Raw genomic sequence first — 26,392 nt, 5'->3', positions numbered from 1 at the left:
CTGAGGCAGGAGAATCGCTTGAACCTGGGAGGTGGAGGTTGCAGTGAGCTGAGATTGCACCACTGCACTCCAGCCTGAGCGACAGTGTGAGACTCTGTCTCAATAAAACAAACAAGCCAAGCCGGGCGCGGTGGCTCACGCTTGTAATCCCAGCACTTTGGGAGGCGGGCGGATCACGAGGTAAGGAGATCAAGCTTGCAGTGAGCCGAGATTGCGCCACTGCACTCCAGCCTGGGCGATAGAGCAAGACTCTGTCTCAGAAAAAAAAAAAAAAAAAAGCCAAAACTACACCAAGATAAATCACTTATCTCTACCCCACTAGAATATAAGCTCTTTGAGATTAGAAAATTGTTTTGTGCTCTTATCACAAATACTAGGCATAAAGAAGATGTTTGTTATTGAACAGCAAATGCTTAAAAAGACCTGCAGGCCAGACGAGGTGGCTCATGCCAATCATCCTAGCATTTTGAGAAGGCTGAGGCTGGAGGATTGCTTAAGCCTAGGAGTTTGAGACCAGCCCAGGCAACACACAGCAAGACCCCATCTCTACCAAAAAAAAAAATTAAATAGAGTCCTATAGAGAATTCTTATACTCCAATGTGAAGACAACATTGGAAAGGGCCAAGTTTCTCATCCCCTCCAACTAATAAAACCCTAATAAAAAGTGAAATGACACTTGAACAGGACTTTTACATAAGTATTCCACAGTTGGTCTTCAGCAGCAGTATGTTTTAGGAAATGTAAAGGCGGTGGGGGGGTGCCTTAGCCAGTTATGCTTTTAAATGGAACTGCAATAATACAAGTGATACTAGTGCAGAAAGTATCTGTATTAGAATTCTAGAGTAAGTCAAGAGCTCATATTCATTAAAATAATGACACAACTCCATGGGGGTGGGGAGAACAGCAATAAAGCAACCACATACTATACTATTAGACTGGCAACATTAAGATGGAAAATATCCATGAGGAGAATACTGACATCTTAGTGGTAAGCATTTCCTTTTAACCCAGTAATTCCACTAGTAAGGATCACACAAATGTACCGCTAGGAAGAGGTAATGTATATGATCATCAACGGGAGAACAGTAAAGGTGTTACTGTGGAACTCCCGACAGGCTTTCACTTGGAGGGGGAATATTTGAACACAGTTTAAACAATCCATGGTGAGCACATAATGCACTACGCACTGAAAGGTATACGTTTCCGCTGGGTGTTTATACATTTCAAAGTTAAAAGCATACACCTTACCCAAAGTTTCAGAAACCTGGTTTGCAAATCTGAGTTCATGTGTTGTGTTTTCTTGTTTTTTTTTAAAGCCACGATCATTTTTTCCATTTTTATTTGATGTTTCCAAATATAAAAAAGTCAAGATTCTTACATCAATTATCTCAAATGAGACCATGCAAAGCAATTCAGTGTATACAACAATCATTTTTCCCCTTCAGTTCTGCTGCTTTATACAACAGTGTGATTGACAAAAAATTGGATGGCATGTGCCTGGTTGGAAAATGTCATCTGTTTACAAAATAACAACATCATGCAGGACAGTTTCTACTTTGTCTGCAAGTCAATTCACAAAAACTACTTATTTTGTTTTTTATTTGGGAGGCACATGGAACTGAAAAATTTAGCTGCCCAATTTTATTCAACTACCCCACCCCCCCAAAAAAATCACAAATGACAGTCCCAACACTCTGCAAATTTTGGAGGGTTGAGATAGTAGACACTATCTGTTATACTCAGTAGAGTTAACTATTTAACAGAAATAAATCTCCCTAGGGCCTGTCCTCTAATTTTGCTAGACTGGGTTCCAGGAGAATCGTGAGGAACCCCTCATGTAAAATTTGAAGTGTGAAAACTGTATTGTTGCATTATGCAGATTTTTGCTAGTTGCATAGACTAAAGACGGTTTGCTAAATGGCACTGAAAATCCTTACTGAGTGTCACTACTCAGTCCAAATGTTTCTGACCAAAGAAAATTATACAACAATATTTATAGGCTAACTTTAAAGAGATGGTTGACATTAATACTGTACATATTTTACATGTCAAATACATAGTCCAAGTTTATAAAATAAATTCATGCATTATTACCTTATTACCTCTAAGAATATCATGTACAAGATAGGCACTCCCCCACCCCCCAGTACTTATGATAGCATTTCAGGTGGAAGCAGTCTTATATACAAAAACAATCCAGTTTCTCTGCTATGTTAAGTATATAATTTAAGGAAATTTCAGAGATTATTGACCAAAAAAATCTTAGTCCATTGAAGATAGAAAGTGCCAATTTGTGGGATTTAAAATGTTTCCTTTATAAAAGAACACCCAGAATACGTAACCTCTGTACAAAGAAAAAATACAAAAATTCTGGATGATAATGTTTGATCACACTACGTACTTTAGAATGAAATGTTGCTGGTTAGAAGTTTTTCTGCTTTACTCATTCCTTTGACAGCATTAATTTGTGAACATTTATATTTAGTTCAGCTGTATTTATGGCACAAGATCTCATTTTCAAAATGGCACTAATTTTCCTTAAGTGTAACAGCACTCTATTTTTAGCAGTAATTATATTTTTAAAGGTTAATTTGTAGAACAAATGTTTTAACTATACCTTATTCTACTCTATACTCCCCAGTTACAATATTTACAAAGGGCTAAAGTCTATATAAAAAAAGGATCTTTGGCTGGGCGTGGTGGCTCATGCCTGTAATCCCAGCACTTTGGGAGGTCGAGGTGGGTGGATCACGAGGTTAGGAGTTTGAGGCCAGCCTGACCAACATGAAGAAACCCTGTCTTTACTAAAAATACAAAATTAGCCAGGCATGGAGGCAGGCGCCTGTAATCCCAACTACTTGGGAGGCTGAGGCAGGAGAATCGCTTGAACCCAGGAGGCGGAGGTTGCAGTGAGTCGAGATTGTGCCATTGCACTCCAGCCTGGGCAACAAAACGAGTCTCAAAAAAAAAAAAAAAAAAAAAATTTTACTTTCCCCCATCCCTCATTTTAGTCAAACTTCTCCCACCTCATTTCTGCCCTGGTTGGGGAAGTGCAAGAGTTTCAGATAAGGTACCTATGTGTTTTAGATGGGATTCTTGATTTTAAGTGAGTATAAAGTAAAAGATTTAATTCTTAGTTCAGGTATGTTCCAGTGCCTTGAAAGTTAGTTATGTGACAAATAGTACCTGTTGACAACCTAGAAAAGATGAGACATTCTAAGGTGCCCTAACAATCTTCAGTCTCTAACAGCTGAACAGGAAAGCCATTTCACTCAACTGTGATGCAATCATCACTGTCTGGCATTTAGAGTTAGGTTTCAAGATTCCACTCCTGTTGGGGGCCACTAGATTAAATAACTGAATACATTTTAAGAGCAATCTACACTGAGGGAAATAACGGTTCTAAGGTATTCTGCATAGAAAGAGTATCGATAATGGGAACTGGCAACTGAGCATGCTAAATCAAATTCCATGAATACAGTTTTCATAAGATGTCTTTACTACATGCATTTTGCTAATATTTCCCTAAAATATTCACCAACTCTACAGAGTTATACTTTGTGTTAAGGTACTATTGAGTTATAAGGGAAATAGCCATATCAGGTAGCTAGTGACATAATACCAGTTGTGAAAATTCAGACAAATTAGTCGACAAATCCCCAAAAATGGCAAATTAAGCCCTGTGACAAAATAAGTTACTGGATCATACAGAAATAGCCTAAATCTGGAAATTTTGAATTAAAATTGTAATCCTGTAAAACAAGTTTTGGGGTGAACGGATTTCTTTAATACCAATAATATTTTTAATTCCCACCACAGATGGATTTGCTGAATATGCTAATGCTGTGAATGAGAAAACAATTTTGGGGGAGGTATACCCACAAGTAATCTGATGACAAAATAAACCACAGACTGATGTCAAATGGACACAAAACTGAAAATATGCTGTGAGAAATAGACAACCAATAGTATAGGGGGTTGCGGGGTGTGGCACAGTTAAGGCATCTAAACAAAAATTCCACATGGCTTTGGCTTATTAAAATATTTTACACTATTTCTTAAAAAAAAAGATTTGAAAGCATCTGAAAAACATGCAAATTGTTTGAAAACCTTGCATGGCAAATTCAGACAGTTTGCAAGCGTCATTCAGATGTTTGACGAGGAAACGAAAGAAGCCTCTCCCCATGAGACTGCACATGGTGGGAGAGGCCTACCCAGTTCTCTCTATCTTACACTAGATGGCAACCCAGAGGTCTGTGCAGCGGTTACAAACAAGGCATTATTATCTGGAAGGGAAGGGACTGTAGAATTTCCATTGGCTGGGGAACAACCCAGCTTTAGCTTTTCCAGATACTCTGCATGTACAGGTTTATGACACTGGAGAACTTTGATAGCATCTTCTACTTTGAACCACTCTCTCTTCCTTCCTAGAGAAAAGAATGACATTGGTTACAAGAGAGTCCATTTTAAAAAGTAAGCCATTTAAGTAATGTCCACTTACTCCCCGATAAATGAGTTAGACAACAATATGTTGGGGAAGAATTAAGATGAATATGCATCTCTACATTTGAATTATCTTCCCTACTCTAAATGAAAAGTGACCAAAAAAAAAAATCTAAGATGGAAACTGGACACAGGAATATAAGCATATATTTAAGAGTATTCAGATAACAAAAGGGAACTTACCTATATTAACAGAATCTTCCCAATCTTCTAATATTTCAGTGACTGTTAGAACATAAACATATGTTCTGTGCTTTCGGTCTTGGTTCTGCTTGAATATAAAAAGAAATGCATTTTAATCTACAGGAGCTAGTCATGGACATGTTTTCCAAGGGAAAAAAATTAGTCTGGCATACTGCTGATTAGCACAGCATATTTCCCAGCACAGGCAAGTATATTCAGTTGTATAGTCCAACACAAAAGTGATTTTATATAAGAAAAAACATTTAAAAGTTAAACAGAAGACTAGAACTAGAGCTTCGTCATTACTGGCGGTGAAATTGGCTCTCAATACTACTTTTTTTTGCAGAAGTCTGGAAATGTTGCCCAGGCTGGTCCACTCCTGCCCTCAAGGGAACCTCCTGCTTTGGCCTTCCCAAAAACTGAGCTTACAGGTATGAGGACCCAGCCTCCAGTACTAAACTTTTAACACTTATTTCTATATATCTGATGTTATTTTCTTTTTTCTTTTTTTTTTTTTTTTTTTTGAGACAGGGAGTCTCACTTTGTAGCCCAGGCTGGAGTGCAGTGGCGCGATCTCAGCTCACCACAATCTCTGCCTCCCAGGTTCAAGTGATTCTCCTGCCTCAGCCTCCTGAGTAGCTGGAATTACATGTGCGCGCCACCACGTCTGGCTAATTTTTGTATTTTTAGTACAGACGGGGTTTCACCATGTTGGTCAGGATGGTCTCAAACCCTGACCTCATGATCCGCCCACCTTGGCCTCCCAACCTGCTGGGATTACAGGTGTGAGCCACCTTACCCGGCCTATGTGATGTTATTTTCATAAACAAAATCTTGGCCGGGCGCGGCGGCTCACGCCTGTAATCCCAGCACTTTGGGAGGCCAAGGTGGGCGGATCACAAGGTCAGGAGATCGAGACCATCCTGGCTAACACAGTGAAACCCCGTCTCTACTAAAAATACAAAAAATTAGTTGGGCGAGGTGGCGGGCGCCTGTAGTCCCAGCTTCGCGGGACGCTGAGGCAGGAGAATGGTGTGAACCCCGGGGGGAGGAGCCTGCAGTGAGCCGAGATCGCGCCACTGCACTCCAGCCTGGGTGAAAGAGCGAGACTCCTTCTCAAAAAAAAAAAAAAAGAAAGAAAGAAAATCTTAAGAGTTGAATGGAATCTTATTAAAGTAACAGACCTGCATTCCCATAGTTTTTATCCTATCCCCTCTTCCCTGGGGCTAATCCTGACAACCTTTCAATGCCATGGAAAACTGCTTCCTTTAGGGCCTTTGTAAGAGCAAACAGCACCAGTTCCTTTAAGCACTCCTCCTGCAGGCCTATCAAGGTGCACATAAAGAATAGCCTATGGCCTGGCGCAGAAGCTCACGTCTGTAATCCCAGTACTTTGGGAGAGGCCAAGGCGTGCAGATCACTTGAGGTCAGGAGTTTGAGCCCAGCCTGTCCAACATGGTGAAACCCTGTCTCTACTAAAAATACGAAAATATTAGCCGGGCGTGGTGGCGCATGCCTGTAATCCGGCTACTTGGGAGGCTGAAGTGAAGGATCGCTTGAGCCCAGGAGGCAGACGTGGCAATGAGCCCAGATCATGCCACTGCACTCCAGCCTGGATGACAGAATGATACCCTATCTCAAAAATAAATAAATAAATAAATTAATTAATTAAATAAAACAGGCACCTGAGCATGTTTCTGGGTTAAAAATTAAACAAGTTGGCCTTCCTTCATCCTGATTAAATTAGCCTTCTTTGCTATAGTCCACGACTTTAGATAATTGTCCTGATTTTGGCCACAAACAACCTGAATAATCTACTCAAAACAGTGGGTTTTTACAGCTGGGAAGGATTATCTTTTTATATCTGAGAAGGAATAAAAACAACAATAAATTAGAGGCAACTGTCACTTAACACATCATTATTTTTAAGAATCAGTTGTTTTATTTCTATGTCTGACAAATCAATACATTTATTATGCTATATTCACAAATTCGTAAAAATCACTGGGATGAATAGGCAGGGCAACCCAATTTTCCCTTATATTTTCTAAGGGGAAAGGTATTTTTTGATTGACATATCCTGTTAAACAGTATTTGTAAAGCACTTAATACTGTTACCTTCCCATATTATTTAAGCTTTATTTATAATGTGAGACGTTTTCTTCAAAAACCTTGTCAGCATATTGACAAGTGTGTTATTTGTAAAAACCTCATTATGTTTTTCAGTTTAACCAGGAGATGGTGCTATTTAACTAGGTGAAGCAATTGCTGAATTCTGGAAAAGATTGAATTCTACCTGAATGACTTTTTTTTTTTTTTTTGAGATGGAGTGTCGCTCTGCAACTTCCACCTCCGGGGTTCAAGCCATTCTGCCTCAGCCTCCCAAGTAGCTGGGACTACAGGCGTGTGTCACCACGCCCGGCTAATTTTTGTATTTTTAGTAGAAACAGGGTTTCACCATATTGGCCAAGCTGGTCTTGAATTCCTGACCTTGCGATCTGCCTGCCTTGGCCGACCCAAAGTTCTGGGATTACAGGCATGAGCCACCACGCCTGGCCAACTTTACTCCTAATTACTGTATTCCGGTAAAAGACATCATCAGTTCTACCAAGTGCTACAAAATCGGGATTTTTTCTCAATTTCTAAGGCTTAAAAATAAAATTTATATGGTTCTACTATAAAGACTGAACTAACCTATAAATAGTACCCTGAAAAAAGGAAAGTGACCATGTTTCTGGTATACTGTGTATCTAGGTCTGAATCTTGGATGAAAATACATCTGGACCTCCTTTCTCCCTGGCTTCCAGAGAGTGCCTATCACATTCAAATTCCCTCCCTGAAAATTCTATTCTGCCTTCAGTAATAAGAGAATATATGAAAGAGAATTCTATTCTTTTAGCATCTGTTGTATGTACCTGAGATTTATATCTTCATACAATCCTTTAAGTCACTAGGTATATCATATAATATTATTTGCTATGGGCAACAGGGACATTTCCAGATAAAATACATGAGACCTAAGCTCTTTTTTTTTTTTTTTTTTTTTTTTTTGAGACGGAGTCTCGCTCTGTCGCCCAGGCTGGAGTGCAGTGGCGCGATCTTGGCTCACTGCAAGCTCCGCCTCCTGGGTTCACGCCATTCTCCTGCCTCAGCCTCTCTGAGTAGCTGGGACTACAGGCGCCCGCCACCACGCCCGGCTAATTTTTTTTGTATTTTTAGTAGAGACAGGGTTTCACCGTGGTCTCGATCTCCTGACCTCGTGATCCGCCCGCCTTGTGATCTGCCCGCCTCGGCCTCCCAAAGTGCTGGGATTACAAGCGTGAGCCACCGCGCCCGGCAGAGACCTAAGCTCTTAGGTCATACTAAAAATATTGTACCTCCTAAAAGATCTATACCCTAAACAGTCTACAGTGGATTAAGATAAACATTTCAGTATCAGCTCCACTGTATTGTCAAACAGAAGTAACCACTACCATAGTAATGCTGTATAAAAGTGATGGCAGCCGGGCGCGGTGGCTTATGCCTGTAATCCCAGCATTTTGGGAGGCCGAGGCGGGCGGATCACTAGTTCAAGCGATGGAGACCATCCTGGCCAACATGGTGAAACCTCGTCTCTATTAAAAATACAAAACTTAGCTGGGCGTGGTGGCGCGTGCCTGTAGTCCCAGCTACTCGGGAGGATGAGGCAGGAGAATTGCTTGAATCTGGGAGGCAGAGGTTGTAGTGAGCCAAGATTGCACCACTGCACTCCAGCCTGGCGACAGAGCGAGACTCTGTCTTAAAAAAAAATTAATTAAAAATAAATAAATAAATAAAAGTGATGGCATATGAAAAAGTGGCTTTTACTTCCCTCCCTACCTAATCCTGGACTGACTGCCTACTGCTAGTCTGAGAGAAATGTCTGGTTCAGGCTGCTGCCACATTATTTGGTTGGTTAGGAAGAAATCATTAATTCTATTATCAGTGAAGTGAAGATTACTTTTTAACTCACCTCAAATATGCCCAGAAGTCTGCCTAGTTTTCCTTTGACTCCAGCCTATTAAAAAAAGATGAAATATAAAATGTTTACCTTTTTATAACAAAATGCATATAAATACAAGTTATACTCTGGCTATTTACTTAAATCTAAATACAATACCCCTCCCCATACCAACTCACTATCTTCCTGCTTCTGTGAAGTTTTTATTGTCATTTACTTCATAAGTAGCAAGGACTGATAAAAAATTAGTATTTCTGGCTCGGTGCTGTGGCTCATGCCTGTAATCCCAGCACTTTTGGAGGCTGAGGCAGAAGGATCACTTGAGGTCAGGAGTTCGAGACCAGCCTGGCCAACATGTGTGAAACCGTGTCCCTACTAAAAATACAAAAATTAAGGCCGGGTGTAGTGGCTCACGCCTGTAATCCCAGTACTTTGGGAGGCTGAGGCTGGCAGATCACCTGAGGTCAGGAGTTCGAGACCAGTCTGACCAACATGGTGAAATCCTGTCTCTACTAAAAATACAAAAATTGCCAGGTGCGGTAGCTCATGCCTGTAATCCCAGCACTTTGGGAGGCCGAGACGGGCGGATCACGAGGTCAGGAGATCGAGACCATCCTGGCTAACACGGTGAAACCCCGTCTCTACTAAAAATACAAAAAATTAGCCGGGTGCGGTGGCAGGCGCCTGTAGTCCCAGCTACTTGAGAGGCTGAGGCAGGAGAATGGCGTGAACCCAGGAGGCAGAGCTTGCAGTGAGCCGAGGTTGCACCACTGCACTCCAGCCTGGGCAACACAGCGAGACTCCGTCTCAAAAAAAAAAAAAAAAAAAAAAAAAAATTAAAAATTAAGTTGCATCAGGCAAAAAGCACTCCTGGACCCGTCTCCCTGTCTTAGTGTTATGCAGCAAAGGGCCTTGTTTTTAAAACTCCAAAACAGAATTTGTGTGAAAGAACATCTCACCTCCTCATAAACTTCCCTCACGGCAGCACCTCCAGGTTCCTCCTCGGGTTCCATTCCTCCTCCTGGGACAATCCACTGGTCTGGGTACCGGCTGCTACTCACCAGCAGCACCTGTAAGGTGAACTGTAACTGTATACTTCCAGCCTGAGAAGCACTTCGTATATAAACAACATTCTCAAACCTCTGCGAGGCTGTAACTCTATTCTAGATTAATCCATTTTAAAATTTAATTAAAATTAGGGGTGCGAATTATACCACAAAAATGCAATTGACAATCTTTGTTAAACACCATCTTTCTGAAATCAGAATATTAACATGGTCACACTACCAAATCACCTGTATCTAATAAAATAATTTAAACTACCAGATTCCATTGGTAAAACTCTCGAATTATTGGATACTAACAAAGGATAAAAACAGAAACTTGGCCAGGTGGGGTGGCTCATGCCTATAATCCCAGCACTTTGGGAGGCCGAGGTGGGCGGATCAAGAGGTCAGGAGATCGAGATCATCCTGGCTAACACGGTGAAACCGCAAACCCCATCTCTACTAAAAAAATTAGCCAGGCGTCGTAGCGGGCGCCTATAGTCCCAGCTACTTGGGAGGCTGAAGCAGGAGGATCGCTTGAACCCAGGAGGTGGAGGTGGCAGTGAACCGAGATCGTGCCACCGTACTCCAGCCTGGGTGACAGGGACTCCATCTCAAAAAAACAAAAAACAGAAACTTGGCTTATTAGCCAGAGTTGTATGCACTGAGGTCTATGGTCACATAAGTTTCTTTAGTTATGGAATATTCCAAATTTAAGGAAATGACCATAGGTAGGTTACCTTGTTTCCTCACCTAAAATATAAGAATACTAAGAAGATAACAGATGTGTGAGAAAGAAAAAGGGAAATGCACATAAAGCTGATTCTTGATACAGAGTGCTTGTTACTGTTATGATTAGGTGGCAAGAAGCATCCTTCATATTTTAAACCTGCATACATGGGCAAAAGTCACTTCCTTCTGCTAACAGGCAGCTATCATTTATGATCTAGAACAGGACTGGCAATCTGCAGCTCACCACCTGCACAGTCTGTGAGCCAGAAGTATTTTTACATTTTAAAATTATGTGAAATTCAAATTTCAGTGTCCACAGATGGAATTATTAGAATCGAGTCACACTTACTCATTTTTACATATTGTCTATGGTTGTTTTAGTGATGCAACGGCAGAGTCAAAGCAGTTGTGACAGAGACTGTGTGGCCCTCAAAGCTTAAAATGTTTATCTGGCCCTTAATTTGGAAAAGTCTATGGACCCCTTACCAAGAATAGTATTAAGATTGAAATGTGGCCGGGCATGGTGGCTCACATCTATAATCCCAGCACTTTAGGAGGCCAAGGTGGGCGATCACCTGAGGTCAGGAGTTCCAGACCAGCTGGCCAACATGGTGAAACCCTGTCTCTACTAAAAATACAAAAATTAGTCGGGCGTGGTGGTGCATGCCTGTAATCCCAGCTAATTGGGAGACTGAGGCATGAGAATCACTTGAACCCGGGAGGCGGAGGTTGTAGTGAGCAGAGATTGCACCACTGCACTCCAGCCTGGGCAACAGAGCTAGACTCCATCTCAAAAAAAAAAAAAAAAAAAGACTGAAATGTACAAATTGTTACAAAAATACCCTATTACTTTAGACAAGTATCCTAGATTTTATTTAACAGGTAACAGGTATTACATACCCATCTTTTAAATGAATATTTGGCCAGGCGCGGTGGCTCATGCCTGTAATCCTAGCACTTTGGGAGGCTGAGGTGGGCAGATCACCTGAGGTCAGGAGTTCAAGACCAGCCTGGCCAACATGGTGAAACCCCATCGCTACTAAAAATACAAAAAATTAGCCGGGCGTGGTGGCAGGCACCTGTAATCCCAGCTACTTAGGAGGCTGTGGCAGGAGAATCACTTGAACCAGGGAGGCGGAGGTTGCAGTGAGCTGAGATCATGCCACTACACTCCAGCCTGGGCAACAGAGCTAGATTCTATCTCAAAAAAAGGGGGAAAAAAAAAAAAAGGAATATTTGTGGGCTAGCTTAGGTTGAACTTCACTAAAGTTAAAATCAACTCGAGGTGAGCGTGGTGGCTCACGCTTATAATCCCAGCATTTTGGAAGGCTGAAGTGGGCGGATATCTGAGGTCAGGGGTTCAAGACCAGCCTGGCCAACATGGTGAAACCCCATCTCTACTGAAAATACAAAAATTAGCTGGGTGTGATAGCACATTCCTGTAATCCCAACTACTCAGGAGGCTGAGGCACAAGAATTGCTTGAATTCAGGAAGCAAAGGTTGCAGTGAGCCGAGATTGCACCACTGCACTTCAGCCTGGGCAACAGAGCAAGACCCTGTCTCAAAAAAATGAAAAATAAAAATAAATAAGTCAATTTGAACAAAAATGTCCACAAAATTATCTTAGTATACTACCTTCAAGTAAATTTAAACAGTTCTCCCTCGAAAACACATAGGGTTTATCATGAAGTTTAATTCCCAGTGTGGACAGAGATGATGATGATAACTGAGATGATGATGATAACTAAGACAGGGTCTCACTTGGACATCCAGGTTGGAGTGTGGTGACACAATCTCTGCTGACTGCAGCCTTCACTTCCCGGGATCAAGTGATCCTCTCACTCCAGCTTCCTGAGCAGTTGGGAGTACAGGCACCCACCATCAGGCCTGGCTAATTTTTGTACTTTTTTTTTTTTTTTGAAATGGAGTCTCGCCCTGTCATCCAGGCTGGAGGGCAGTAGCATGGTCTTGGCTCACAGCAACCTCTGCCTCCCAGGTTCAAGTGATTCTCCCACCTCAGCCTCCAAAGTAGCTGGGATTACAGGCACCTGCCACCACGACCAGCTAATTTTTGTATTTTGAGTAGAGATGGGGTTTCGCCATGTTGGCCAGACTGATCTCAAACTCCTGACTTCAAGTGATCTGCCTGCCTTGGCCTCCCAAAGTGCTGCGATTACAGGAGTAAGCCACCACGCCCAGTCTGATTTTTGTATTATTTTGGTGGGGTCTTGCCATGTTGCCTAGACAGGTCTCAAAACCATGGGCTCAAGTGATCTTCTCACCTTGGCCTCCCAACTGGGATTACAGGCAAGAGCCATGACTGATTTTTTTTTTTAATGCATGCCAGCACTTCTATCTGCCCTGCTCCCTCCCTGCTGCCAAGAGCTGCTGGCCTTTAAGAGTTCACAGCCAGCACAGGAGTCCTCTCTCATTTGACTAAGTTACCAGGAACTCAACTTTTCCAAACTGGAAAGTTTCAAGCTGACAATTTAGCAACTCCCAGCTTTCTCTCAAGCCCCCAAAATGCTGAGTTAAAAAAGAATATCTATTTAGGCATAGAACCCCCTCTTAGAAAAGCAGCATTCCAGGCCAGGCATGGTGGCTCACTCCTGTAATCCCATCCCAGCACTTTGGGAGGCCAAAGTGGGCAGATTTCTTGAACTAAGGAGTTTGAGAACAGCCTGGGCAACATTGCAAAACTCCCTCTACAAAAAATACAGAAATCAGCCAGGCATGGTGACATGTGCCCATAATAGCAGCTACTCAGGTGGCTGTGGTGGAAAGGATCACCTAAGCCCAGGAGGTCGAGGCTACAGTGAGCTGTGATCATGCCACTGCACTCCAGGCTGGGCGACCGAATGAGACTGTCTCAAAAAAAAGGGGGGGTGGGGGTGGGGGACCCAGATGAGACTTTATAGAAAATTAGAAAAAGAAAATTAAAAATCCAAAAGTGCATGCAAGGGTCTCTAAGTTCAAATTCTACTTTAAACAGAGAAACTACAAATCAGATTTCAAAACCTTTGTATTTTATTCAAAATTGGACGCTTACAGAGGATCTATGGCAACGAAAGGCACTGGCCCTCTATCAAGACTGGCAAGTGAATGTTAGTTTTTAAGTTAAATAAAAATGTTAAGAGTTTGTCTCGCATCACTGGAAAAGTAAACAGCAACTACTGGTCCGGACTGCAGAGTTACAGGCCTCTTTTTCTGGTCACTAGGTATGGGTTAGGAATAAACTGGTTTCTATTGCCTAGATGAAATTCTTGTTACACAATTTTATGCTCTCTAAGCAACGTCCTGGATTACGTTAATAATGGGACATAACGCAGGTGGCTAGCCGCCTGAAAAGTACATCATCACTTAGTAAATAGTAACGGGAGTTCAAAATCATCCATATTCAAAATGTTGCAGTCCTGAATAAATGGAATGCAAAGTCTCATGTATCTAGGTCATTGACTATGATGTTTCCAGTTCTTCAAGACAGAGCTAAATTACAGGAGATTAATAATGTTGAAAACCCATTAGTATAAGATGTGTCTGCTTTTCTGAAGAAACATTTTATGCTTCAGATTTTTTTTTTTTTTTTGAGATGGAGTCTCGCTCTGTCATTCAGGCTTGAGTGTAGTGGCGTGATCTCGGCTCACTGCAACCTCCACCTCCTTGGTTCAAGCAATTCCCTCCCTCAGCCTCCCGAGTAGCTGGGATTACAGGCTCCCGCCACCAAGCCCAGCTCATTTTGGTACTTTTAGTAGAGATGGGGTTTCACCATCTTGGCCAGGCTGGTCTTGAACTCCTGATCTCGTGATCCACCTGCCTTGGCCTCCCAAAATGCTGGGATTACAGGTGTCAGCCACCACGCCCAGCCTACGCTTCAGATTTAAAACCAATCCTGCATCTACAAGACATCAGCATGACTAAACTTTTCTTCCAAAAGTCAGTAACATGGAACCCTTGTGTCTCAACATCTCTCTTTCATAAATTACTTTTTAGAAAGCCTCATGAAAATAGTATATAAATTTGATAAGTGATTTAGCACAATCCAATAATTTATGATATAAGACTCTCGGCTCACTGCAACCTCCGCCTCCCCGGTTCAAGCAATTCTCCTGCCTCAGCCTCCCAAGTAGCTAGGATTACAGACATGTGCCACCACGCCCAGCTAATTTTGTATTTTTAGTAGAGACGGGGTTTCTCCATGCTGGTCAGGCTGGTCTTGAACTCCAGACCTCAGGTGATCTGCCCACCTCAACCTCCCAAGCTGCTGGGATTACAGGATGAGCCACCACACCCAGCCAAATGTATCTTTCAAAAAAAAAGCCGATAAATTTAAATGAGTAATTATCTATGGTCCAGAAATGATTCACATCTAAACTACTAGCTTAAGGCAGATTTGCTAATATCCAACTTCTGGTGATGGTAGTTTTGAAATCCAGTATGTTTCAAATCATTAAGCACTTGTCTACTCATCTAAATTGACAAACCTGCAGATGGAACTGGGCTCCTCTGGGCCCTTGATCTGCCAATTAATTCCAGTCTGTCCTAAACTCTGCTACTTTTGAACCTTTCGTGCTTTTGAGGCTCTAAAGCTAACACAGTCACCACGAGCATCATATGTTTAAATTTAAGATTAAATAAAATTTAAAATTCAATTCCTTAGTCCAGTCATATTTCAAGTGCTCATCTCAAGGGTCACATATCGGACATCTACAGCCAATTATTGGTATATCCTTTTCAGAACAGGTAGAATATGTAACTGTTAGTTATTTATCCACTTTTAATTTTCATGCAAAACCTTACCACTTTAAAACGCCTTTTTTTTTTTTTTTTTTTTTTTTTTTTTTTTTTTTTTTTTTTTTTTTTGAGACGGAGTCTCGCTGTGTCGTCCAGGCTGGAGTGCAGTGGCGCAATCTCTGCTCACTGCAAGCTCCGCCTCCCGGGTTCACGCCATTCTCCTGCCTCAGCCTCTCCGAGTAGCTGGGACTACATGCGCCCGCCACCACGCCCGGCTAATTTTTTTGTATTTTTAGTAGAGACAGGGTTTCACCGTGGTCTCGATCTCCTGACCTCGTGATCCGCCCGCCTCGGCCTCCCAAAGTGCTGGGATTACAAAAACGCTTTTCAAAAGAAAATCAGAATCATGAAAATGGGCTAGCAGGAAAGAAGCATCATGCACATGCTATCCAAACTAAATCCATTCACTTTTGTCTTTACAATCTTCAACCTCTAGAAGGATAGAGAACAGACTGACTCCTGTCAAAAAGTGACAATTCAGCACAAGTTCTCCATATTAAAGAGAAGCACTGTGGAGAAAGAAGTTGCTGATTTTGTTCCTTATCTACTAATTGTGTGATACTCAACAAGAATTGTATGTGATGAAAAGATACTGAATATACATCTTTCCCTCAAAGAGCTTATATTCTTGGAGGTGGGGTTGGAGTAAAGTCACATAGAATGCTCAATATTTTGTGTCTAAAAACTGCAAGAACATATACATGTATATAAATCTATATCACTATAAATTGTGGACAAACGATTTGGCCTAATCCAGTAACTTATCATCTAAGACTCCCTTGACATCCCAGGAAGAATAAATTTAGTCAAACCAATAACTTCAAATTATCTTTCCATAAAATGATCGCTTTAAATGGGTACTTAATATCTGTGATATAGAAATGATTGGCAATCTAAACAACTAGCTTATGAAAAGAGGTCTCACACAGATGTCATGGTGACAGATTTGAAAGTCTGTCTGTTTCATTAAGTACTTGCCTACTTATCTTGAATAGTTCATTTGGGTGTTCAAATGAGGGCAAGGCCACATCTTGGGGGTGGTGGTGGGGAGATGGCAGTGACTAAGAGTGAGCAAGAACTGAGGGATACACTCCAGATAAGAGAATAGACTGGATGATAGTGTATGTCTGCCAGGGTGGAAAAATATGAATAGCATTAGTAGAAAGGACAATTAAAACAGTCCCCTACCTGCCCCCCACCCCAATAACAGTGAAAAGTTTTTTAACTTAAGGCCAACAAGTGTGATAGCTAGGCCATCCTGTGATTACCTGGGGTCTGTCATGCACTTGGAAGCGGTCCCCAGCACTAGATCTAGACCAGTACAGATGAAAAAAAGTTGGTATCACATTGGAGCATGTTTATATTTTAATTAGGCAGACAACAGAGGACACTAACAACTTTTTAGGCAAGGGGTTGAGATTAAGATGAAAACATAACTCAGTGTTTCCTAAGAACCCCCACACCTGCTCTATTGTTCAGTGCTATATGACCATTTCTCTTTCCAGAAAAACATTTCACCAAGTTAAAAAGCCTGAGATTATAAAAGAGAAACTGGGGATGGTGGTGAGGAGTTGCACCGTAGTGGAGTATTGTCACTCCAGAACTATCAAGAACTCAAGAATTACAGCTTTTCTGTTGAAGTCACTTGGAATCTGTTGAAGATGAAAATCATCAATGTAGATTTTTCTGGACTACGTTTTTATAGAACTACTAAAGCAATTCAGCTTGAAAAAACACGTTTGGTAAAGAGCATGCAAATAAAACAGTCTAGCCGGGTGCAGTGGCTCATACCTATAATCCCAGCACTTTGGGAAGCCGAGGCAGGAGGATCACTTGAGGTCGGGAGTTCAAGACCAGCCTGGCCAAGATGGTGAAACCTCATCTCTATTAAAAATATAAAAACTAGCTGGGCATGGTGGTGCATGCCTGTAATCCCAGCTACTCGGGAGGCTGAGGCAGAAGAATCACTTGAATCCAGGAGGCAGTTTGCAGTGAGCTGAGACAGCACAACTGCATTCCAGCCTGGGCAACACAGTGAGACTCTGTCTCAAAAATAATAATAAAAAAAATCAGAGTCCATTCAGTATTGTTTTCCAGAGGCCAAAATTAATAAGAAGGTATACTTTCACTATCAAAGATTTAGCTGTGTTCTTCCAGTTAAGTTTTCCAACCTAGACAAAAGATTTGACGTATCTGCTAATACAAATTTTAAGTGTTCCACAAAAAATTTTTCTTGAGAATGATGAAAATATCTAGTATAGTCAATAATGGAAATTTTATTTCTTACATAAATTTTGGAGATACTAGTCCTGAGCAGTCCGTGTTTTTACTAGTTATATATTCACATTTTTCAGCTTCGTTATATCTTTTCTACTAAAACTCTGTGGAAAACTCAACTATTAATAGCTTTTTTTTGAAACAGAGTCTCACTCTGTCACCCAGGTTGGAGTGCAATGGTGCGATCTCGGCTCACTGCAACCTTTGCCTCCTGGATTCAAGCAATGCTCGTGCATAAGCCTCCTGAGTAGCTGGGATTACAGGTATACACATGCTCGGCTCATTTTTTTTTTGGTATTTTTAGTGGAGAATGGGTTTCACCACGTTGGCCAGGCTGGTTTTGAACTCCTGACCACAAATGATCCACCCACCTCAGCCTCCCAAAGCACCGGGATTACAGGTGTGAGCCACTGTGCCCAGCCTGAACTATTAATATCTTCTATAGGCCAGGCACAATGGCTCACACCTGTAATCCCGGTGCTTTGGGAAGCCAAGGCAGGCGGACTGAGTCCAGGAGCTCAAGACCAGCCTAGGCGAAGACCCTGTCTCTACAAAAAAATTGATAAATTAGCCAGGCATGGTGGCATGTACCTGTAGTCCAAGCTACTCAGGGGGCTGAGGTGGGAGAATCATCTGAGCCTGGGAAGTCGAGGCTGCAGTGAGCCATGATTGTGCCACTGCACTCCAGCCTGGGTAACAGAAGTGAGATTCTGTCCCAAAAAGAAAAAAAATTATGTATATATATACATATATATATATAATACACGCATATATATTTTTTAAAAGATTTACTATATATATAAAATCTATACATGCAGAAATCTAAAATCAAATTTCAGCACAATTTATTGTAAAGATTTTTTTTAGCTTGTTTTGGGGGCGCCATTTGCGGAATCACAGCAACATAATCATAACGGTTGCTTTTCTTGCAATAATATTGATTTCAAATAATGGGCAGCTGCTCCTAAGCCCCTCCTAGAAAAGTGGAAGAATCTCAATCTGTAGAACCCTATCACAATGCATTATTCTTCAATACTCCCTCTAAACGCACACAACAGCCATCTATACATTTCTATAATACCCCCAAATCTACTAGTATAGTTAGCATGCTAATTAATGCTCTAAAGATGGGTTATAAAAGCTCATTCTACAAAGACACACCAATAGTTGACAGAGCCACACATGGTCATTCATAGGTTTGAAATTCCCTTCTCTGAGTATATTAGATTTTCTGTATCCATCAAGATGCCGGTCTGTTACATTAGTGATGACAGAGATGAAGGAAGATGCATTCAACCTTCCAGATAAATCAGAGCTGTGACCATATGAAAGATTTACGAAAAGGATGCTACTTATTCTACCAGGTTGCAGAGCCAGACCTGGAGCACACTCAGATCCCAAAACCAACGCTATTAGTGTGGTGAAAAGTGAAGACATCTCTTCCTACTCTATTCAACCTATCTTCACATAAGCATTCTTCCTACTACACTACTAAATCTTACTCCCTCTTTCCATGTATTGACAATTACCAGAATAAAACACCGCTCACCTGGCACTGCTGAAGAGTTATTTCTTTTCCTAGATACCTAAGGTTTTAAGCATTTGGAGAGAAGCATTTATCACTTTAAGAATAGTGTATTGCCTGGCCATGGTGGCTCACACCTGTAATCCCAGCACTTTAGGAGGCCGAGGTAGGTAGACCATTTGAGGTCAGGAGTAAGAGATCAGCTTGGCCAACATGGTGACTAAAAATACAAAATTTAACTAAAATTCAAATAAAAATTCAACTAAAAATACAAAAATTAGCCAGGCGTGATGGCATGTGCCTGTAATCCCAGCTACTTGGAAGGATGAGGCAGGAGAATGGCTTGAACCTGGGAGGCGGAGGTTGCAGTGAGCTGAGGTCGCATCACTGCACTCCAGCCTGGGTGACAGAGTGAGACTCTTAAAAAAAAAGAATAGTGTATTGACAGTAGTCAACAGGAAACCAACCGTAAATCTTACTAGATAAAAGTCTGTGAATTAGAATGATCTATTGCAAGCCTGCTCAACCTGTGGCCCGTGGACTGCATGCAGCCCAAGATGGCTTTGAATGCAGCCAAACACAAATTTGTAAACTTTCTTAAAATATTATAAAATATTTTTGCAACTATTACTTTTTTAGCTTACCAGCTATCATTTATGTTAGTGTATTTTATGTTGGCCCAAGACAATTCTTCCAATGAGGCCCAGTGAAGCTAAAAGATCGGGCACCCCAGGCCAGGCACGGTGGCTCACGCCTGTAATCCCAGCACTTTGGGAGGCTGAGGTGGGCAGATCACGAGGTCAGGAGATCGAGACCATCCAGGCCAACATAGTGAAACCCCGTCTCTACTAAAAATACAAGAAATTAGCTGGGCGTGGTAGCACACGCCTGTAGTCTCAGCTACTCGGGAGGCTGAGGCAGGAGAATCGCTTGCATCTAGGAGGCAGAGTTTGTAGTGAGCTAAGATTGTACCACTGCACTCCAGCCTGGTGACAGAGCGAGAAAAAAAAAAAGATTGGGCACCCCTGATCTATTGTATAGCATCTATACCCTTTATCACCTGACGGGTCCTCCTCGCTGGCGATGTATAAAAGGGTGCTGTTCAAGGGCTATATAATGCATTTATGCCTTCAGAGGCTGTAGGTACCTAGGCCTCGAATTCCCATTTGTGTTTCGGCTTTTACCCTTAAAGCTGCAATTGTCATGGCTTGGCTCTAGGAACTCCAACCACTACAGATACCACTTCTGTTCCCAGGAAGAGAAGCGGAGGAGCCATCCAGAGAACCTCAAGTGATCCCTAAGAATGAAGAGGTTTATTATGAAAACTGTAGCTATTCAGAAACTGTTGTTGTTGCTGTTTTTGAGATGCAGTCTCGCTCTGTCGCCCAGGCTGGAGTGCAGTGCAGCAATCTCAGCTCACTGCAACCTCCGCCTCCTGGGTTCAAGGGATTCTCCTACCTCAGCCTCTGGAGTAGCCAGGACTACAGGCACACACCACCACGCCTGGCTAATTATTGTATTTTTAGTAGAGATGAGGTTTTGCCATGTTGCCCAGGCTGGTCTTGAACCCTGACCTCAGGTGATCCACCCACCTTGGCCTCCCAAAGGGCTGGGATTACAGGTGTGATCCACTGCACCTGGCCTACTTAGAGGCTGTTTCGAGGTTGCTGTTCTTTGTTTCCAAATTATCATGAATCAGGGTATCACGAATGGTTAAAACTACATGTTAACCTACTTCTACTACACTTAACCAAAATTTAGCCAAAATTAGGCCAGCAGTGTTATTAGGAACACCCACTATGCACATAGACATTTTAAAAGAACATAGGTTATGAAAATGGTTTGATACATGCTAAACAGCTATCTACTATTATTAAGAAAATTAGTACTTCTTTTTGGACCACAGAGGCAGAGTAGACCAGAAATAACAGTTCTTTCTTCTAAACTATGTTTAGCTCTAAGTTATATGGGATTGGTAGATAAGTATTATCAATAATGTGGTAAGTCAGGTTGACCATGGCTTTTTTACCTAGCAGGTCAATGTTTTAAAGTGACGGGGTAAGCTTTTTTTCAATTAGAGAAAGGCTTGAGTTACACCAAGACCCTAAAGAAAAAAAAAAAAAATCCAATGCAAATTCTGCATTAATGCCTGGTTTAATGACAGGAAACCTTCTGGGAGAGCTGGAGGCACAGATGAAGAAGTTGGTGACACTTCCCTGTGTTTAAAAAAGGCTTCCAAGCTGGGCACGGTGGCTCATGCCTGTAATCCCACCACTTCGGGAGGCCAAGGTGGGTAAGATCATGAGGTCAGGAGCTCAAGACCATCCTGGCTAACACAGTGAAACCCCATCTCTACTAAAAATACAAAAAATTAGCCGGGCATGGTGGCGGGCGCCTGTAGTCCCAGCTACTTGAGAATGGCGTGAACCTGGAAGGCGGAGCTTGCAGTGAGCTTGTCTCAAAAAAAAAAAAAAAAAAAAGAAAGGCTACCTTTGGATAGTACTTATATTTGATGAAAGTGGTCTCCATTTGAAACAAATACCTTCAAGAACTTAACTCTGAAGAACTATGAGCCCCAGAGTATGTGTGAAAAGGGTGGACTGACTGTTGATTCTAAGTATAAAAATGCTAGTTGAGATTTAACTCTAGTAATATTTTTGTTGTTCATCGGAGCTCTGGTTTTCAGACTCGACTTTTCCCACTTCAAAGCTTTACTGCATGATTTTGTACAACTCAAGATTTTTCAGGAATATATATTCAGCATTATAGCAGACCATCTGTAGAAGACAGCCCCTGGCTCATAGAGCTTAAAAGCTAATTAGGGCAGCAAGTCCTATGGAAGAGTAGTGGTTTTTTTCTTTCTTTTTTTTTTTTTTGCAGACAAGGTCTTGCTCTGTTGCCCAGGCTGGAGTGCAATAGCATGATCTCGGCTCACTGCAGCCTCCGCCTCAGGTTCAAGGGATTCTCATGCCTCAGCCTCCTGAGTAGCTGGGATTACAGGCACATGCCACCACGCCCACCTACTTTTTGTATTTTGTATTTTTAGTAGAGACAGGGTTTCGCCATGTTGGCCAGGCCGGTCTCGAACACTTGACTTCAGGTGATCCGCCCACCTCCGCCTCCCAAAGTGCTGGGATGACAGGCCTGAGCCACCCGCCTGGCCTGTAGTGGTTAGTCCTTAAGACTGATTCGTTAATGCCTCTCTTGCAACTATGTCTGGATTTCACCCAGGATCAAGTCATTCTACTTCTCCCCTTAGCAGTCTAAACCTATTTTGCTGCCAGATCACTCTCAAGCTCGAACATATCTAATATCTAAATGTTCTTTGTTCAAAACTAAGTTCAAAACAAAACTTTGTTCTTGTGTAGCAATTTCTTAACCTTACATTTGAAGTGTTGCATATTTTTCAACTATTACTGATTCTATGCTATCCCTAAGCTGTAGCCAAATCTACCACAGCCCCAAGTCTTGCTCTATTTGGGACATCTGGTCCCTCCTCTCCCAGTCACCCACATCCAACTCCAAATGACTCACATTGGATCTGAACCCCAGAATACCCGGCCGCACTTTTCCCTTACTTTATTTCCCTTTCCATTGATCCCTTGTCCAACCTTCCCCTACAGAATGTTTCTTAGGAGCTAAGACCTCATCTCTTCATCCCCTTTTAAACTATCATATATGCAAATACATTCAACAGAATCCATTTCTGATTACCTATTTGTAAAAGCATCTTTCACTGTACAAGCACAGAACCCAGCTACTCTACAGGGCAATTAGTTGTAGGCCTGTTTAGAAGCCCAGCTGCCAAAACTGAGGGTGCTTCCCCACAGAAATAACTAGCTGGGGAGGTAGGTCAAATAAACAAAACATTTAGAAACAAAGGACCAGAGCTCAAAAGGATCTGCCAGCTTCTGTGACCTTGGGATAGGTTACTTCTGCTACCTAATTTCTTCCTAAACAAATACTAATACTTATTTACCCTATAGAACAGCAAAAGATAAAATGGAAAATATTTAATATATAAAGCCACCTTAAAAGAATAACTGCTCTTAGAACCTTCTTTCCTAGAACAATCTGTTCTAAAGCAGAAACTTACTGAGAACTTCAATACAGGAACAGCCAGATGGGAGCACCACATAGCTTTTTTGGGGTCAAATTGCAATTACTCTTTTAACTTCCATTTGTACTCTACATAAACATTTCATCCTCAAACAAAACATATATTTAAATCTCCTAACCAGGATCTAGGTGTTTTTCATCCAGTAGAGGGAAACATTTCTCACCTATTAACTAGAGAGGTGGGTTCAAGCTGGTTTTCTAGACTGTCCTGGGAAGTCTGGCAATGCAATTTCAACAGAGTGAAGGCAAATTCATAGAGAAACAATAGGATCTCCAGGAAAGCTAACAGAGTTTATTCTGTAATCATCATGTAATAGATAGAGCCTCAACTACACACAATCACAGAAATGAAAATTCTGAAGAGCTAAACCAGATGTTAAAGTTGGCTGTGCATTTCACTTAAGGAGAATTCTAGAGTCTTCCCTCAGATCATATCCTCTAACAAGATGACTCACTCTCTTGATTCTCAACCTACAGGTTATCAGATTTACAAAGTTTTACACAATGGATTTCTCTAATACATTCTCCGAAACTTGCCCCCTACTTCACCTTACCTAATGACACTGGTCTCTTGACTCAACCAGACGCTATGAATTTAGTATTTATTTCAGTAGAAAGAATATCCAAGCATAAAAATAATCATTTATTTTTATTGCTAAAGTAATTCCTAAAGCTTCTATCAGTCTTTGCTTTACCATAAACACAATATAGATCATCATTTCAATTTCCATCACTCATATTTTCCCCTAGAGTCTAGTATTTTTACAAAGCCTGAATTCCAAGTTCACATTATGGCAACACTTCAGTCGCCACTTTCAGAAAGGCTGCCAAACTTAGCCTCACAAAAATCTCACTCATTCAACAGAGCCCACCGTCAGGAGTACGGACTGGACCCTGAATCCTGATTCTACCACTTCCTAATTGTGTCATTTGGGAAAGTACTTATGCTCTGCAACTGTCTCCTCACCTATAAAATGGGAGTAACTTCACTACCTCCCAGTGTTAAAAGGATTAAATGTATAACAAGTTTTCTTCTGGCAGCGCCTGGCACATTGTAAGCACTTAATTAAGAATATCATTACCCAATACTGAGGAAACCAGACAAGATCCTTGATCTATCTTGATCCCTTTTGGCTATCATTTCTTTTATATTTAAAGTTTACTACTTTGCCTCAACATGGCCCCTTTCCGCTAAGGCTTTATCTTTTTTACAGAACACACTTAATGCTTGTTGACTTGTTCATTTTGTAAAAGTTAATAACCTTTCCCTTTGCAGTTTCTAGCTCTCCTAAGCAGACCCATCTCAAAGGCTGGGGCCGTTATTTCTCTGCACACTCGTTTGGGATTCAAGTCTAATACGTAAAGGTTATGAGTGAGCACAGGGCAACCCATTTAAAGGGCTTGGTTTCTTTTCAAAAAAATAAAGGCAAAACAAGGGTTTGAAGGGCAAATTTCGAGAACTTTTCGTTAACATAACAAGAACTAAGCCACTGAGTGTATTCTGTGTCATACTCATCACAACTACAGGGACTAGCAGTAAGGAAGCCATTAAATTCCCATCTCCAGCCTTAGCCTAGTATTTTATACACGGTTGGTTATGAAAGCAGAACTCAGAATATTAATTTTTTTCACCTGTGTAATTTATCTTAAGAGTGGCAATACCAAAAGGCTACTATTGCCCTAAGCAAACTTCAACAGTTAGCCATTTTAAATAAATATGACTGAATTAAGTAAAAATCGCTCTCCAGGGAAACCCCAAGGGTCTCATTCTCAGCCCAATGCAGATGGGTACATTACAGAAGAACGACTGCTCTTAGAACGAGAAAGGCTACTCCTTTCCAGATGTCAAGCCAGACAGCAAAGAACCCTTTACACATAAGCTGAGAGCTGGAGATTACTGTCTGAAAATGGCAGCTTTGCCCATCTCTAGTCCATCGTCTCCCTTTTGGCATTATTCCACATTTTTCACTAACCATTTTTCTGCAGTCAGAAAACTTTAAGAAGGGAAGGCCGTTTTAAAAATGAGGCATAATTATCCCAACAGCTTGCGGGTTCATGGACCCACAAGAATTGCCAAGACTAGACTGTGGGGTCCTCAATTCCAAGCACGAGGACTGTCTGTTACTCCACAAACATGCTTAGATCGAATCCGAGACCGCAAACGGCTGTAACATGGAAGGAAAATACGTAAAAGAGGCACAAGGGCTCTGCTGCAACACTCACGCCATTTCCACCCTCCTCTCGCTAAGCACTCGAGGTTTATCCGGCTTTCAACTCAATTCGCACGTTAAGATGGTGACTCCCGCTAGGCGAGCCTTACACGGCCCGGGACCTTCCCAGGGACCAGGCGCCTTCTCGAGTGCCCAGATGGAGCAACGGGCTGGGCGAGCCCCCTTTGTCTCATCTATCAGCCCAAAGAAAGGAAGGAAGAAGTGAGGGAGGAAAGGAGGGAGGGAGGAAGGGGGCTAATCCCTCCCAGCCCGGCAGCCTGAGCAGGGGCGGGGAGCGAGGGGAAGCACCCGGGCCCCAGATCCCGGAGCCCCGGAGGGCAGCGTGCGGCGCCGGGCGCCCTACCTCGTCCTCCTGCTCGCTCCGGAAGCACAGGCACGCCGCCCGCTTCTTGAAGCCCTCGCGGTCGTAGGTCCGCGTCTGGTTGGGCTTGAACTTCATCATAGAGGCGGGCTCCTGCTGCTGCTGCTGCTCCGGCCGCCGCCGTGGGGGCCCGGCCGCCGCCACCCCGCCGGGGAGTGGGGGCGAGGGCGAGTCGGGCGCAGGAGCGCCCGGGAGCGCTAGTCGGTGCGGGAGGTGCCGCGAGGCCGGTCAGTCCCGGGGCCGGCGGCCGCTCGGACGTGGGCGGGACGGGACGCTAGCGCGGGTCACTGGAGCCCGGGTGCCGAGATGAAGGCTCCGCCTCTGCCCAGTTGTCCGCCGCTCTCCATGGAGCCCGACTCCTGCTCGCCTCCGCTCCCTCCGGCCGTAGCCGCCAGAGGAAGGGCGGCTAAAGGCGCGCGCCACGCGGAGACAGTTGCGAAGACCTGCTCCCACTGAGCAGCAGCGCCGCGGCGACCGTGCGCCGCCCCCTCTGCTCGGTTTAAGTGAGGCCCACATGCGCCCCGCCTCCCCCGCGCGCCACTGCGCCTGCGTATAGAGACCGTTGCAATGGGGTGGGTGGGTAGGTGGCGCGGGGGAGGTAGGGGCGGGACCTCGGCCGCCCGGTGGGCGGGGCCGCGCGCACT

General features: G+C 42.7%; 1 protein-coding gene across 2 annotated transcripts; it reads right to left on the bottom strand.

Moving 5' to 3' along the window:
- Window positions 1-1,322: 1,322 nt before the first annotated feature.
- On the bottom strand, window positions 1,323-26,253 carry NUDT4 (nudix hydrolase 4). 2 transcript variants are annotated; one of them, XM_032170898.2, is made up of 5 exons: window positions 25,731-26,253; window positions 9,625-9,735; window positions 8,678-8,722; window positions 4,687-4,774; window positions 1,323-4,427 (listed from the first exon to the last, which is right to left on the bottom strand). In XM_032170898.2, exons 1-5 carry the CDS (start codon window positions 25,827-25,829, stop codon window positions 4,225-4,227), a joined length of 546 nt encoding a protein of 181 aa, XP_032026789.1. In that variant the 5' UTR covers window positions 25,830-26,253; the 3' UTR covers window positions 1,323-4,224. The 2 variants fall into 2 exon arrangements, with proteins under 2 accessions (XP_032026789.1, XP_032026790.1); XM_032170899.2 differs by having other exon boundaries at window positions 4,687-4,771.
- Window positions 26,254-26,392: the final 139 nt, after the last annotated feature.

Source organism: Hylobates moloch, unplaced genomic scaffold (assembly GCF_009828535.3).
Source record: "Hylobates moloch isolate HMO894 unplaced genomic scaffold, HMol_V3 SCAFFOLD_12, whole genome shotgun sequence".
Classification (NCBI taxonomy): Eukaryota; Metazoa; Chordata; class Mammalia; order Primates; family Hylobatidae; genus Hylobates; species Hylobates moloch.
The sequence above is the reverse complement of the archived record's forward strand: the minus strand, read 5'-3'. Positions and strand labels throughout refer to the sequence as shown.